At 35.9% G+C, this 14,243-nt stretch overlaps 3 protein-coding genes across 3 annotated transcripts in view; 1 reads left to right on the forward strand and 2 right to left on the reverse strand.

The window, feature by feature from the left end:
• The first annotated feature begins 538 nt into the window (after window positions 1-538).
• Window positions 539-14,243, forward strand: part of LOC137389605 (uncharacterized) — a 33,789-nt gene continuing 20,084 nt past the window's right edge. Inside the window, exon 1 of the mRNA XM_068075664.1 lies at window positions 539-599. Within this exon, the coding sequence (XP_067931765.1) occupies window positions 548-599 (52 nt within the window). The 5' untranslated portion in view covers window positions 539-547. The remainder of the gene's footprint in view (window positions 600-14,243) is intronic.
• On the reverse strand, window positions 3,344-8,609 carry LOC137389602 (uncharacterized). The gene is made up of 5 exons (XM_068075657.1): window positions 8,407-8,609; window positions 5,275-5,286; window positions 4,980-5,125; window positions 4,680-4,839; window positions 3,344-4,202 (listed from the first exon to the last, which is right to left on the reverse strand). Exons 1-5 carry the CDS (start codon window positions 8,434-8,436, stop codon window positions 3,879-3,881), a joined length of 672 nt encoding a protein of 223 aa, XP_067931758.1. The 5' UTR covers window positions 8,437-8,609; the 3' UTR covers window positions 3,344-3,878.
• Window positions 10,154-14,084, reverse strand: LOC137392079 (uncharacterized). Its single transcript, XM_068078701.1, has 7 exons — window positions 13,983-14,084; window positions 13,356-13,463; window positions 13,028-13,104; window positions 12,801-12,906; window positions 12,381-12,485; window positions 12,162-12,207; window positions 10,154-10,975 (listed from the first exon to the last, which is right to left on the reverse strand). The coding sequence occupies exons 1-7, from the start codon at window positions 14,082-14,084 to the stop codon at window positions 10,506-10,508; spliced, it is 1,014 nt and encodes a 337-aa protein (XP_067934802.1). The 3' UTR covers window positions 10,154-10,505.

Here is a 14,243-nt window from a genome sequence, read left to right on the forward strand (position 1 = left end):
TTTGGGCATTTCTCTATACGCCTACAGTTCACTCGGAATGTAAAAAGCGTTTATGAAAGTTACCTCTTGAATAGTCCAGTGGTATTGCGGCAGAGTTCTGACACCATATTGTCTCAATTCACAAGTCATGTAGGATAATTTATGGTAACTTACAAAGAAGTACAGCTATATCTATGAGCTTAAGTGAACTTCTGTAGTTGTTCTCCTTGCTGTTAGGAACAGGATGATTCTACTAGAAGAACAATATCTGGTATGATCAAAATCTGAAAATTATGTTTTAACTTTTTGTGTTGTTTCTTGGAAAGTAAGTAGTAGAAATATAATTTTAGTGTCTAATGTTTTTGTAACAGTATTTCATCTAAAGCTAGAATCCCTTATTATACTGTAGCCTACCATTATGTACCTCGCTAACGTTTATTTGATCTGTATTAGCAGGTACTTTCTACGCCCATATAAGTTAGTTTGTACCATCCATTTTAGCTAATATCTGATGTGTTTATATCTCTTTAGAAACAGGCATCTAGAGGAGTAGAAGGGGTCACCAAAGATGGCTGCAAGCAATATTCTAGAGTTCCAATGGTATCCTGACAGCATGCGTTGTAAGTGCTGTCAAAATATACACATTCACTAGATGACTTCAATTATGTCAAAATCTTTTTGCTTTTTCTATTCTTTTTTAGACTGTTTCCTGAATTTTTCATGAGATGAAACAACCAAACAATTAATAATAGCAAAAATTGACAGCCAGGTTATTCTCCTATTTTGGCCAGACTTACTCTGTTCCTATAATCGTTTCTTCTCACCGTCTATCTTATGGTTCTGTCAGGTGTTTTGTCAGGGAAGATCAGAAGAAAGAGTATGTTTTTCATTTTAAACTCGAAAAGTTGAAAAAGAAGGAAGTGGAAGAGGACTTTGAAATACATTGTACAATCAACTACTCGGTATGAACCATTAGTACTCTAGTTAGTAAGTTGTTCGTGTTTGGTTCTGATTGTTAGTTCTCACGAGTTCATACCGAAAACGCCGAGTGTTTTGCTGTGAATTTACTTGTCAATGCGATTTCACGGTCATAGCTACCGATTAATAAGTCAGCATGGAGACTGACATCATATTAGTAATCTTCCCTTCTGGATAAGCAACTCCAAAGCAGTGTCTCCCTCTGCTAGATAACAGTAGCTAGAGGCTGTTTCATAGAGTAAGGTTCAACTAATGGCTCGACATTCTTGTGAATGAATGGAAGTAACCCGCTGCTTAGTGCCGTTTGCTCTCATGAATGCAGTAGTCATCTTTACTACCCTGGGAGTTTGTGCAGAGGTCAATCATTGTCACAATCATTGCTGATGAGAGTTTCCTTAATGGTTTATCAAGGTCCTTCACTTTCCTGGTGAATGCCGGAGACAAGCCAATGCTGAAATGCAGTCAGCAACTTGCAAGAAAACTTCCAGAGACCAAGGTGAGATCTTGGTGTCGCATTTTTTCTTGTCAACGTACCTCCCTTACTCATAGCTAACTCATCGGTCTATTGTCAATTTTTTCATCCGATATGCCTTGTCAACATTCATATATAACCAGGATGGCCTTTGTAGCAGGTCACATTTGTGTAGGACACTCTTGCATATTCTATGTACATCTGTTCTACAGATAGATGATGGCCGCATACAGGTGTTTTTAAAAAAGACAACCAAGAACAGTTGGAACAATTTGATCAGCCGTGTTGAGCCCTCCTGGAAGTTCCCTCCACCTTCCGAAATACAGTAGTCAACCGCCAGCTTCTATGGATCATTTTACACAATCATTACAGAACTCTATTGTCTAATCCTTCATTTAGACTACCTGGTGTTGGGAGTTGTCTAATCCTTCTATTAAGACTACCTGGTGTTGGGTGTAATTATTTCAACTCTTGTATTTATTTATTGGTGCTTTTTGGGTTTACAAACAATATTCTCGAGGTTGCGGAGCTTTGGGCTTACGCAATGTTTTTGATATTTGTTTTTAATTAAGCTTTGCATGTCAACATATGAACAAAATCTTTTTATAATTCTGTAAACTAGGTTTTTGTATCAGCTCTTTTGCTCATGCTGCCAATAGACAGTTTGTCACTCCCCCGGTTAATTTGAGGGTGGGTGCCGCTTTATCTTTAATCTCTAAATGCAATCATGCTTTTTAATCTCTGAACACATCAGCTATAATAGTAAATATATTACATGATTACAACACGAGATGTGAAGATGACTCCGTGTTACACCAAGTCGTGCTAAAGACTAGACACAATCAATTTAGTCAAAGAGAGTTTTCCTCTTTAAAGGTATGGAAAAGTTGAATATAACAAGGAATACAATGTGCATAAATGGGACTTTATCATCTGAACTACCGGCTAAGTCTAGGCAGATTATGTATGAGGTAGCCTTGCTAAATATGGATGGCTGTATTAAAAATGACACTACAATAGCTATGACACCCGACTACATCGCTCCATATGAAATTATCCTCTCACGACCTGCTACACCTAATGTATAGATGAAGTATAATATTCACATAGAATTATCAACACCAACTTCTCCATATAACTGCATAGCTCTAATTATTATTTAGCTGTCCAACTTGGAGTCTCCGTGCAGGTCTATAATTCAATATAATAATGCTGTGACACGTGCTCAATACGATGAATAATCTATTTATAGACTGTTATTCTCTTCACATTACTTAACTGAAAACCGCACATTTATTGTCCAATAAAGTTACCAGCTCTGTGTTCTCCAGGTGGTTCCTCCACAAGCTTACTCGTTTTCTCAAACATGCAAGTAATTAATCTGCTAGCAGGGTTATAATCAATAGCAACATCTACTCTTGTCTACTCATCCTGTTTTAGTTGAGACTGCTGAAGACTGTTCTATATAAAATGACTAGTCATTTTAACAGGTGAAGGGAGAGTCTACAGCAAAAATTATTCTGTCTAATCTATGAAAGATTGCCAGCACACCACAAACTGTCTCACTCTCATGACTGCTGTACCGTGTTTACAACCATGTTTTATTGTAATAGTGCGTCAGTGGTACCAAAAACATACAGAACAAAGTCCACTAAAAATCGTCTACTCTTACATTTAACACTGGCTTTAAATTATTATCTTCTATGTTATAGATGTGTAACTTTACATGGTAACTCTATGAGACACTCTTGTAAATGAAATAGACTCACTCTTCTACTAAGGTGGTCATCTGGTCATCAACTCAGGTATTCAGGTCATCTTGTACTCTACCTTACCCTGAATAAGCCTTGCCTCTCCAAGCCCTGAATATCCCTTGTTTCAACATTTACTATCAAAACTACATTTAGCAGAAAACATGGTCATTACACATTTTATTATATTATTATGATATCTTAAATAATTGGAATGTAAAATACATTGGAATGTACATTTTTTGTGTCAAGAAAACATACGTATGAGTGGAATAAGATAAATGCTAAAAAGCAAAACAATTAAATACAATAGATGCATAGCAATGAAAAGACTAGAAAACATTTACTACATATCTAGGTTCATGGAATGTAAAGAAGAGTAATATGGGCATGAAAAGTAAGCAGAAAACTCCAACATAGGAATGTAACTACAACTATCCCATTTACTATAAGCGCTTATCTTTACAGAGATATTCAAAAGAATAAAAGTGTTTACTGATGGTATGGATTTGGCAGCATTCCAACATCATATGGAGCCCGAGTTTCCATTTTCAGCATTGCCAGTTTTTGATGAAGTAAATCTATGGTATTAACAAGGTATATATCATAGAACAAGCCTCCAACAACCAGCAGGGGCACACAACTACATGAATGTTCACAGATACCAAAAGTGATATCAACTTGATGCCAGAACATAACTAGAATGCACCAGCGTATCTGCTATGTTTTACATCGCCCCGAGAACTGCGTGGTTCAACCACAGAAGGCTGAGGTATATTACTGCTAGCGTTAGACATGGTGTCACCAGCTGGGCCTGACCTAGCGACAGACCTGTTCCTACCAGCTAGGCTAGACTCCGTATCGCTGTGGTTATGCCGCGGCTGCATGAATGGGGAGTAGCTGGAGTACCGAGTCGAAGGAGGGTAAGCTGTGGACGCCATCGACTCCCCCGCCACGCTCCTAGGTCCAGGAGCTGAACTCCCAGAATAATCTATTTTGTATCCTGGTTCTTCAGCAGACTTCTGTGTAAGATAACAAACGTAACTTTTCAATTTCATGATAAGCAACAGCTATCTGTAAGTGTCAATATATCTCTCAGTGTCTGTCTGTTCAGTTCACAGAAATGAGTTTAGTGGGCAGCTAAAAAGGCTAGGAGAGTGGAGTTATGAACAAGCGCTTTCTATAATTTAGGCAGCATGATAAATGGATAAAATCGACTGGTTGTCATAGAAACTACTTATAATATCAGTGTTTCCATGCTTCAAATAGTTCAGAGTTGCCTTGCTAATTACAAGTGGAGATAACAACAGTAGTAGGTATCATGACCTACAAACAACAAACTATTTATAACAACTGTACTTGTCCGCTATCCGCTATCAACAGACTCTACTCGACACGTTACCTGACAATACTGAATTATCATATACCCGCAATATTGGACTAAATACTTAAACAGGTTAAGAAGGTTTTCCGACAGTCCAGCTGGAAATTTAACGAACCTGCTTGTCAGAGGAACCATGCATAGAAAGACGCTTTGCTGGTTGAGGGGCAACACTAGACTTGGGCCTCGGGGTTGGGTTACCCTGATTTGGTGTTCCTTCTTTATCTCGTCCACTCTTTGGAATATTCATATAAGACAAACCCTCTCCTTGATCAACGCTGCAAAAAGAATGTGACTTCTCCGTGGTTCCATACAGCGGTAGAAAAAAAGGAGTGACAAGAGAAAAATAGTCTTTCTAGATAAATCTCTGCAAACAGTTACATAACCTGACACAAGTCACTATCAGGGTGGTAATTACCTGCTAGGAGGGTTCTGACGAGGGGCAGCGACAGGGGGAGCCTTTTTGTGAGTTATTTCAGAACTGGAGTCAGGTTGATCTCTATCTAACTCATTATTTGACAGCCTCTCCAGCTCCGTGTCATCTCCTAGATTGGCAAACTCATCCTAAGAAAGGTACCTCCACAATAGAGCTACCTCCAGAATACATACAATAGAGCTACCTTCGGAATACATACAATAGAGCTACCCCCAAAATACATACAATAGAGCTACCTCCAGAATACATACAAAAGAGCTACCTCCAGAATACATACCGCAAACACCATCTACAAAAAAGAAAAGTATAAGTCAGAGCGAAGTTACAAAATAAGGAAATAGCGATAACAGAGAACTCTGGGAGATCTAAGACCATTTTGTTTTCCCGACGATCAAATAATCTACTGCTGCACAGTATTTTACGTTTATCTTGCAGTTTGCTAATATACAGTCAAACATGGATAACTCGTCCACGGATAGCTCGAACACATGGTTAATTCGAACGGTTTCTTTGGTCCGTTCCCACGTAATGATAAATTGCTATAGATAACTCGAACTCAACACTGTTAATTCGAACTGTTTTTTTGCCCAACGGCTACCGAAACGGTTGTTATCGCTTTAGAAAATCATTTTATTCAAAGCCATAGAGGTAAACCTCATCTTTTCGTAATTCAAAAGCATTGTTATTACCACCATCGGCAAAATAATTTTGTCAACGACTTTTCTAAAGGTTTGGTCAAATTTGATTTATACTGCTATACGATTAATAGCACGGGCTTGCCGGGTCATGCGCGCAAGGATTTTTGCCACGCACATACAAAACAAAAACAGCATGTTGTTTTGTATGTGCGTGGCGAAAATCCTTGAGTGCGTGACCCGGCTAGCCCGTGACGAATAGTTTTCCGACGTTGATTCCGTGTTGAATCAACGTCGGAATGTTGAATGTTTAAAACGTCTTAAAAAATGTTTTTATTAAACGTATACGTTGTCTTAGCTAAAAAAAACTATTCATCGTTTGACCTAAACATAGAATACGTGTGTACATTCAATAAGTATCCATTCAAAAAGCGTGAGTGATATACAATGTACCGTTAAACCTCGTAAAACTTTTAATTGAACTGCCTCGGAGTGTTGCTCTTAACGAATCCCAGGTAAAGTAAGGGATTTTTCTTTGGTAACTTTTTCTTGAAGTTGCATAAACTTCAAGAAAAATCGGCAAAATTGATCGTGGGTAAAAATCGCTCAAAAGAAAAAGATGTCTTTTCTTTTGAGCATTTCAACAACGATCAAGTTTTGCCAATGTCAATCTAAAAAAACGTCCTGGCAATAACATCACCTCAAACAACAAACCAATCTCAAGTGATAGAAAAATCTCTATACTTTTTGATAAAAACGTTTTAAACTTTACATTAGAAGCATTTAATTTGAAACAAGCCATTTGTGCTTTTGATTTATATTATAGTTTGCATATGTACATGTACCTACTAATAAATAAGTAAATACATGGACTTGTGACAGTGCTCTGATAACTTGAACGCTCTGATAATTCGAACACTTTTGCTCGGTCCCGTGAAGTTCGAGTTATCCATGTTTGACTGTATTTACAAACTTCTAAAACATTAATTGTCAGTAACGATGCCAACAACCTGGTTGAAAAACATATTTTACCTTTGCAAGTAATTTACAAATACTGGTGTAACACAAGTGTACATTTATAGTCTTCTAAATTATCCTCCAAAAACATCTTAAACAATCTACCAACTCTTAGAATATAATTGAAGTCCAACCAAATATGATGTTCAGGAAAAGCAGCAACAGTATTCAAATGGCTTCCAATAATGGTAACTCGCTGTATCACTTTATTAACTGATATAATTGCAAAGCAATTAACTAAAAACATCCTTAGGCATTATTCTACAAACATATTATATTACAAATATATTATATTACAAATATATTATATTACAAATATAATATATTACAAATATAATATATTACAAATATATTATATTACAAATATAATATATTACAAATATATTATATTACAAATATAACATATTACAAATATAACATATTACAAATATAATATATTACAAATATATTATATTACAAATATAATATATTACAAATATATTATATTACAAATTTATATATTATATTACAACCGCTTTTTTGACACAACGAAAAAAAATTCAACTAAGACTGAATGATCGACATACAGATCTACGAATCAATTTTCCTCACAGAATATTATCTAACCTAAAAACCCTTTGTTAAGTAAGGAAAAGAGTCTCAATTTTCATGACACTTGTTTGCCGAGGTTCTCGGGTGTTTTCACAAAGTTTATTATTGTTGTAAATTTAACCTCGATGGAGTTGAGGGAAAATTTTTTAAAAGCTATTTCAGTAAACAGAGGACAAATACATCATCAATCTAAAGGAAGGTCATTAACTAAGAGTTTCTAAATTTTGATTCAACTAAGGCTAGGAGTCAGTGTGTAACTGGAGTAGCAACCATTATTCAGTTGTGCTATAAGCAACTTACAGCCGTGTGAAAGGCAAATATTAATTTCACTAAATTTGTTCATTAAAATTTTATTAATTGTGATCTGGGGTGTTAACTGGCAGACTTTGACGAAGGTACACTCTTAAGGTCTGGCTACACACATCGAGAAAATGCTTCGCCGATGCATAGTGTAGATATTTGTTGCCACTGCGCATACTGACGCTACCGAACGATGCACCGTGGCAACAAATAGATTGACCGATGATAATTAACCTAAGTCGTGTCAAGGCCATGACATACTTGCCAGATTTTTCAGTACCATGATTGACTTCTCGACAGTGTTATTATCTGATCATCAAAATGTATGATTATGATGACATTGTGCTGTGCATTGGTATTTTTTCGTACAACGAAAGAAATGTATGAGTGTAACAGGAGAAACAGCCAAGTAAACTAGATTTTGGGTTCACAGCAACTAAAGCCAAGACAAAACTGTGTTCCAACAGATTTAATCAACTGATTAGTACCTAATTTACACTAGTAGCTCTCATGTATCTCGTAAGAGTCATAATATCTCTGTTCATATATAACTGTGTGTGAAGCCATGTCGACATCATCATTGAAAAGACCTTAGATAAAAACATATTGTAGGAAATTATTAACATTGAATTGAGAATAAACTATTAAACCAATGATACGCCGGTTGCATCATAACTAACACAAACCGATGTAGATTTTCGACACGACGCATCGACGATGTGTTGCGAGCACTATTGACTATGCAAAAGACACATCTCACCGGTGCGTTAAGACAAGCCGTCAGCCTAATGTTTATGCAATGACAGATATAACGATACGATATGAGTATAAACGTACACTAATCAGTTTTTAATACTCGTATTTACCTTGGCATCGCCGGAGGAGAGACGGAACATCTTTTTAATAACAGTTGTGAAGACGATGAGAGACAGAACGAAGGAGATGAGGAGGCTGACACCTCCAGCAATAGTTATGGCAAGGCCTGCACCATATTTGTGTGTATCCTTCTTCGTCCCAAAGAACTTACTTGTTCGCTCTTCATAGTTCTTTATGAAAATGAAGGGGCCCTATATCAGAAGCGCACCTGCAAGTGACAGTTGTATTCAATAAGAGCACCTATAAGTGACAGTTGTATATCATAAGAGCACATGTAAGTGACAGTTGTATATCATAAGAGCACATGTAAGTGACAGTTGTATATCAGAAGAGCACCTGTAAGTGACAGTTGTATATCATAAGAGCACATGTAAGTGACAGTTGTATATAATAAGAGCACCTGTAAGTGACAGTTGTATATCATAAGAGCACATGTAAGTGACAGTTGTATAACATAAGAGCACCTGTAAGTGACAGTTGTATATCAGAAGAGCCCCTGTAAGTGACAGTTGTATATCATAAGAGCACATGTAAGTGACAGCTGTATATCATAAGAGCACCTGTAAGTGACAGTTGTATATCATAAGAGCACATGTAAGTGACAGTTGTATATCATAAGAGCACTTGTAAATGACAGTTGTATATAATAAGAGCACCTGCAAGTGACAGTTGTATATCAGAAGAGCACCTGTAAGTGACAGTTGTATATCAGAAGAGCAATCGAACAATAATAGAACAATCTTTGGACATAAAACTGATTTGTATTTAATTTATAACAACATTTGCCAGTCTAACTTTTAAACTACTGTAAATATCATGAGAAAAGTGTTTTGGCTTATAAACAATGAGAAGTAGTGAGAGCTGCTCGCTATTAGCCTGCGTTCTATTAGCCAGTACGTTTAATAATGTGAGCAACAGCTTCTCGTAACATTATGCGATGAGCGGGTCATACGCAAAGCCGTTAGGTATTTGTTCTCATTTAGTGACTTATATTGATTAGCTAGCAATTCGATTTCTGTAGTCTAGTGGGCAGGGCGTCCGACTGGTGAACAGGGTCAGATCTAAAAAAGATAACGATTTGTGAGTTTCTAGCCGCAATTCCTAACTCGGTTGCGGAATGTACACAGAAAAAATTTTGGCGCTTACAATATAACTGCACGTTGACAAGGTCGTTTCTACGGAACTACAAAACTGCTAATGCTAATTGTACTGCGTAGTTGTAGTAGGCTGTTGTTGTAAATGGTTTTTAGTATACTCTTGAATACGACTTGTACATTGATACTATTATTATTACAAACCATTACGTGTGTACTACATTGCAAAGCAGTTATTTTATATGACTACAGCAGGTTTTGGCTTGCCCACAAAACAGTTATACTTTTTCTTCTAATTACAATACGAATTAGAACCTGACTTTTCCACAATTATTAGCCTAGCTGCAAAACAGTTATATTTCTATTAAATACATATTGGAACCTAACTTTTCAGCAATTATTAGCCTAGCTACAAAACAGTTATTTTATTTCAACTTCATGGACTTGAACAGCAAATATTAGCCTAGCTACAAAACAGTTATCTTATTTCAACTTCATGGACTTGAACAGCAAGTGTTAGCCTGGCTACATAAAAGTTTTATGACTTCATACAAACTAAAGCTTAGAGTTATGAGAAGGTATTATCATTGTATGTTGTATGTAAAAGTTATATATTATTTAGATTTACATAGCATCTCTCAACGAAATATAATATGTACCAAATAGAAAAACCCGTTGAAAATGTTGAATAAACCAAGTTGTAAAATTGTATAAAGAAAAAGTACACACTGAGTACAGCTGAGTACACACTGCCTTGATGCATATTCCACTAATGCAAACAAACTGACTAGAAATACAGGATGGCTAAACTATATAAATGTATGCAACATAAAAGTTAAACAGTAGTTACTACTGGATCAGGGAATCAAATAACAGGTAATACACTATAATAGTCCGGTGTGAACAAACAATAAAATTTTGTATTAAAACATATTGAAGATATGCCAGTTATCCGCATACATGTGTACATTGGAAAGCATAACAGGAAAACATGTTTAGCTATGCGTAATGGATTTTTCCATACTATAATATGCTGGAGATGGCCTACTATTGTCATGTTCTGGAGTCAACTTCTTACACCATGACTCATAAGCTGCTAGTACAGCTGGACTCAATCTAATAAGTTGCCGACTAATGACCTGATAGTCAGAGCTATTCTTTTCAAGATAATATAAAATGGTCTCATTTACCATCTGAATACCATCATACATTCCAGATATATGCTCCTGTCGACAATGTTCATAATCTTCGGCTGGAACTACATTAAATACACCATAAATAGCATGGTGTGTTTTATAGCGCTTCAGGTACTTGATTTTATAATACTTAAGCTGAGCATCTAGTGAGACAGCAGGAAATTCCACAGGATTTTCTGTAAGCTCCTTGCCATTCCAGTTGGTAGCTTCATGATTTTCTGTTGTCGCGAAACAGTTCACTGCTCCTTCTCTGGTGGATTCTTCCTTGGCTATTACACAAATAAATAAATAGAAAACGTTACAGACTACTTCACAAAGTTTTGATCTAATTAACCCTTTGCTTACGAAATCCGTAAAAGCCCGGAATGCGAGCATTGTCTCAGCGTACGGATCCCGAAATAATTCGGCCTTCGATAGACCTTTTTTAAAATATATTTATTAAAAAAACAGCATTAAAATTTAAAATAGTAATTTGATCAATTTCCGTTGGCTTTGTAATACTGTTTTGAGGCTATAAATAATCCCTAATACGCGTGTGCAAGCAATACACTTTGCAAAGATGTGATCTTTTATGGAGATCTATTCATCATGAACGCACGCGGTTGTTCAAGCTCTGCTAAAAAAGCTTGTTTAGAGGAAGACATCGACTGGTTTGGAAGTGAAGAAGAGGATATCAGGTCGGAAGAATGTGGGGAAGACGATGAAAGTGAAAAATAAGATCAACAGGGTGAATTGGATTGCGAAAATGAGAGTGAAACGGCCGGCGATGAAAAAAGTTATAGTGAAGTTTAGGCGACATTGTCAGGCCTCCATTTTTCGCTGGTCTTTTGGGTCATGCACTGAGAATTTCGAGTGGCGCTCCCGCAATGCATCGGAGCTCATAAATCCACATTCAATGCTCTTTGACGACCAATTTCTTTTAAAAATTGTTGAGAACCTATGAATCTGTGCAAGTATTATTTATACAGCATTGTCAATTACCTTTATCAATTAGGAAAATACAATTGAAAATGGCGGATAAAAAAAATTAATAGCTTCAACAAATTTAAACTTGCTGGAAAGCATTTGCAAGCTATCTGCATAGAAAAAATATCAGCTTGTAGAGAAATTTCTCAGCTTTCCTATGCATATTAATTTATGTAACTACCAGAATTGTGATGTAAGTTACTGCAGTTTTTATGCAGTCATGTCGAAGGCTCAAATCGCCTTAGTAATTGACTCTGTACGCTGGTATTTTCCCAGCCGTAAGCACGCCGTAGCCAAAGGGTTAAGAACATGCATTAGATATATATAAAGCAGGTAATATTTGTAGATACCAACACTATACTATTTAAAGATATCAGAATAGTATTCTCATGCTCTAGATTGGTGAACACAGTAAAATAAGTTTTATGTATTAACATGATACAAATATAAAACTTGTTAGCCTGTATGTGGCTTACATCTTCAACCTACCCGCTTCAATAGAGAGCTTGATATCCGCCAATGCTTGACTATCTTCCTATCATAAATAAAGACAAATGGTTAAAAACGAAATTCAATGCAAAAATGTTAAAAAGTTGTTAGTTCAGCTTGAAAAAATTAAAACAAATAAGTGAAGAAGTATCTTAACATATATTAACATACAAGATATACAGATGTGCTAAATCTGCTGGGAATAGTTGTTTCACATACCTTTATACTTGCCAATAATTCTTTACGGTATGTGGAAGGATTTAAAGACATATCACCATCTTTTCTATTTTCTAGCTCAAACGATTCAACATATCGTTGCGCATGCTGAAAATATTAATAACATTATAAAAATAGAGATTCTTAGAATTATTTTTTAATAAGTTTACAAAAAAAATTTGCCAAATATCTAGAAAGTTCAAGATTATTGCATAACACCCTACAAGGAATCACACTAATTTTGCTGAAAAAAAATTGTGGTTAACAGTGAAAATTGACAGAATAGGACTAGGTTCCCTAGTAATAGTTAATGTGTAGATAAATAATCCAACCAGACGTTTCCTACTGATAGTTGTTGAAGTCTTGAGACCTCTACGAATGAGAGTGTCACTCACCTTGATAACATACAGCCCACAGCTTCACCTTGATAACATACAGTCCACAGCTTACACAATCTTTCTGTTGCATAGCCGCCATCTCACTATCTGTCACAGCATAATCAGCAAACCTCTCAACAGAAACAAGCTTCCTGCAAATATTGTTGCTAACAGTGAGTTTTTGGATTAAACAATTTATGCTAGAATGCAAAGGCAATAACTTGCTTTTTTGTAAGATTTACCGACAAACCTAGTGAAGTATTTCATGCTCACCTTTTTTCAATGGTCTGTTGTCCTTTGTAAGAAAGAGAGTCCATTAAATGAATTTTCCTAAGTTTCCTATCTACCAGCTGCAAACAGAATACCATATACAACTTGTACATAAAGCTATGCAAGTTGCATGTTATAGATACACGCAGAGCAAGTATTCCGGTGCCTACAAAACAGTTATCTTATTCAAGTTACACGCTATATAAAAGATGTGCTGTTTTAAATTTTCAAAACAATTATAACTATGCACAGCCATGCAACACTAATTGTTCTCAAAAATAATATCTTGACATAGTCTTTTAGTATAAAAGTGCAGCATAAGAATACTAACCATTAGGGAGTAGTGACTTCGCTCAGAATCATGTCTTGGTACTATAACAATGTCAGCAGGCTGGTCTAATGCGTTAGTGAGACTATCATGGATTAGTAGAGCATGAAACTGAAAATAAACATTTGATAAAGATAAAAAAAGTTAACGAATAATACAATATGGCAAGATCTTTTCTGCTTCGTTAAGCGTTGCATAATGAGTTTATAAAATATATATTTTGTGGATGTAACAAAAATTATGATAAAATTAATCCCATGATGAACTTTAACCGCTGATTAAATGAAATAGAGATATTTTGGCAGCATCACGTCACATCAACTTTAGATCACAACCTCAGAAAGACATACCTTGATTGTTGATTTCGACTTAGAAATTGTTACGTTATTGAATCATTGGCTTTGCCGTTTCCGGTTAGTGCATGCGCACGCAGTTCTGTTTTTATCCTCGAGGATGCGTTACACGTTTTTCTAATGCTCTTGTATTGTATTCCTTATTCACTTATGTACTATTGTTCGTTATTCATAATATACGTTCTACAGCATTAACTACACACATATTCAACAATGGCAACAAGGATGGGATTCGTAATTATCTCAATGTCCCCTATCGTTTTACTGTATTAGTTACCTGTATTTTTGTACTAGAACTGTTGCCTTTTTCTTGCGCAAGACACACGTTGTTGTGCATCTTTTTCTTAACAGAAATTCTCTCATAAAGCTCAACAAGCATTAATTTTGCAATGGCAGCTCAAAATTCCATTGGACGCATGGAACCATTTGATGAGTCAATTGAGTCATTCACATGTTATTTAGAGCGTTTTGATTTCTACACGGAAGCTAATAGCATTGATGATAGCAAGAAAAAGGCAACTTTTCTGAGCCTCATAGG

This window comes from Watersipora subatra, chromosome 3 (assembly GCF_963576615.1).
Source record: "Watersipora subatra chromosome 3, tzWatSuba1.1, whole genome shotgun sequence".
NCBI lineage: Eukaryota > Metazoa > Bryozoa > Gymnolaemata > Cheilostomatida > Watersiporidae > Watersipora > Watersipora subatra.

Bases quoted from the DNA above. Each gene is read 5' to 3' on its own strand.
- LOC137389602 (XM_068075657.1), bottom strand. From the start codon at position 8,436: ATGTTCCGTCTCTCCTCCGGCGATGCCAAG. The intron at 4,840-4,979 runs GTAATTACCACC...TTCTTTTTGCAG, and splicing joins CGTCAGAACCCTCCTAGCAG to CGTTGATCAAGGAGAGGGTT. The intron at 4,203-4,679 runs GTTCGTTAAATT...TATCTTACACAG, and splicing joins ATGGTTCCTCTGACAAGCAG to AAGTCTGCTGAAGAACCAGG.
- LOC137392079 (XM_068078701.1), bottom strand. From the start codon at position 14,084: ATGCTTGTTGAGCTTTATGAGAGAATTTCTGTTAAGAAAAAGATGCAC. The intron at 12,907-13,027 runs GTGAGCATGAAA...CAATATTTGCAG, and splicing joins CAACAGACCATTGAAAAAAG to GAAGCTTGTTTCTGTTGAGA. The intron at 12,486-12,800 runs GTGAAGCTGTGG...TAATATTTTCAG, and splicing joins GTGGACTGTATGTTATCAAG to CATGCGCAACGATATGTTGA.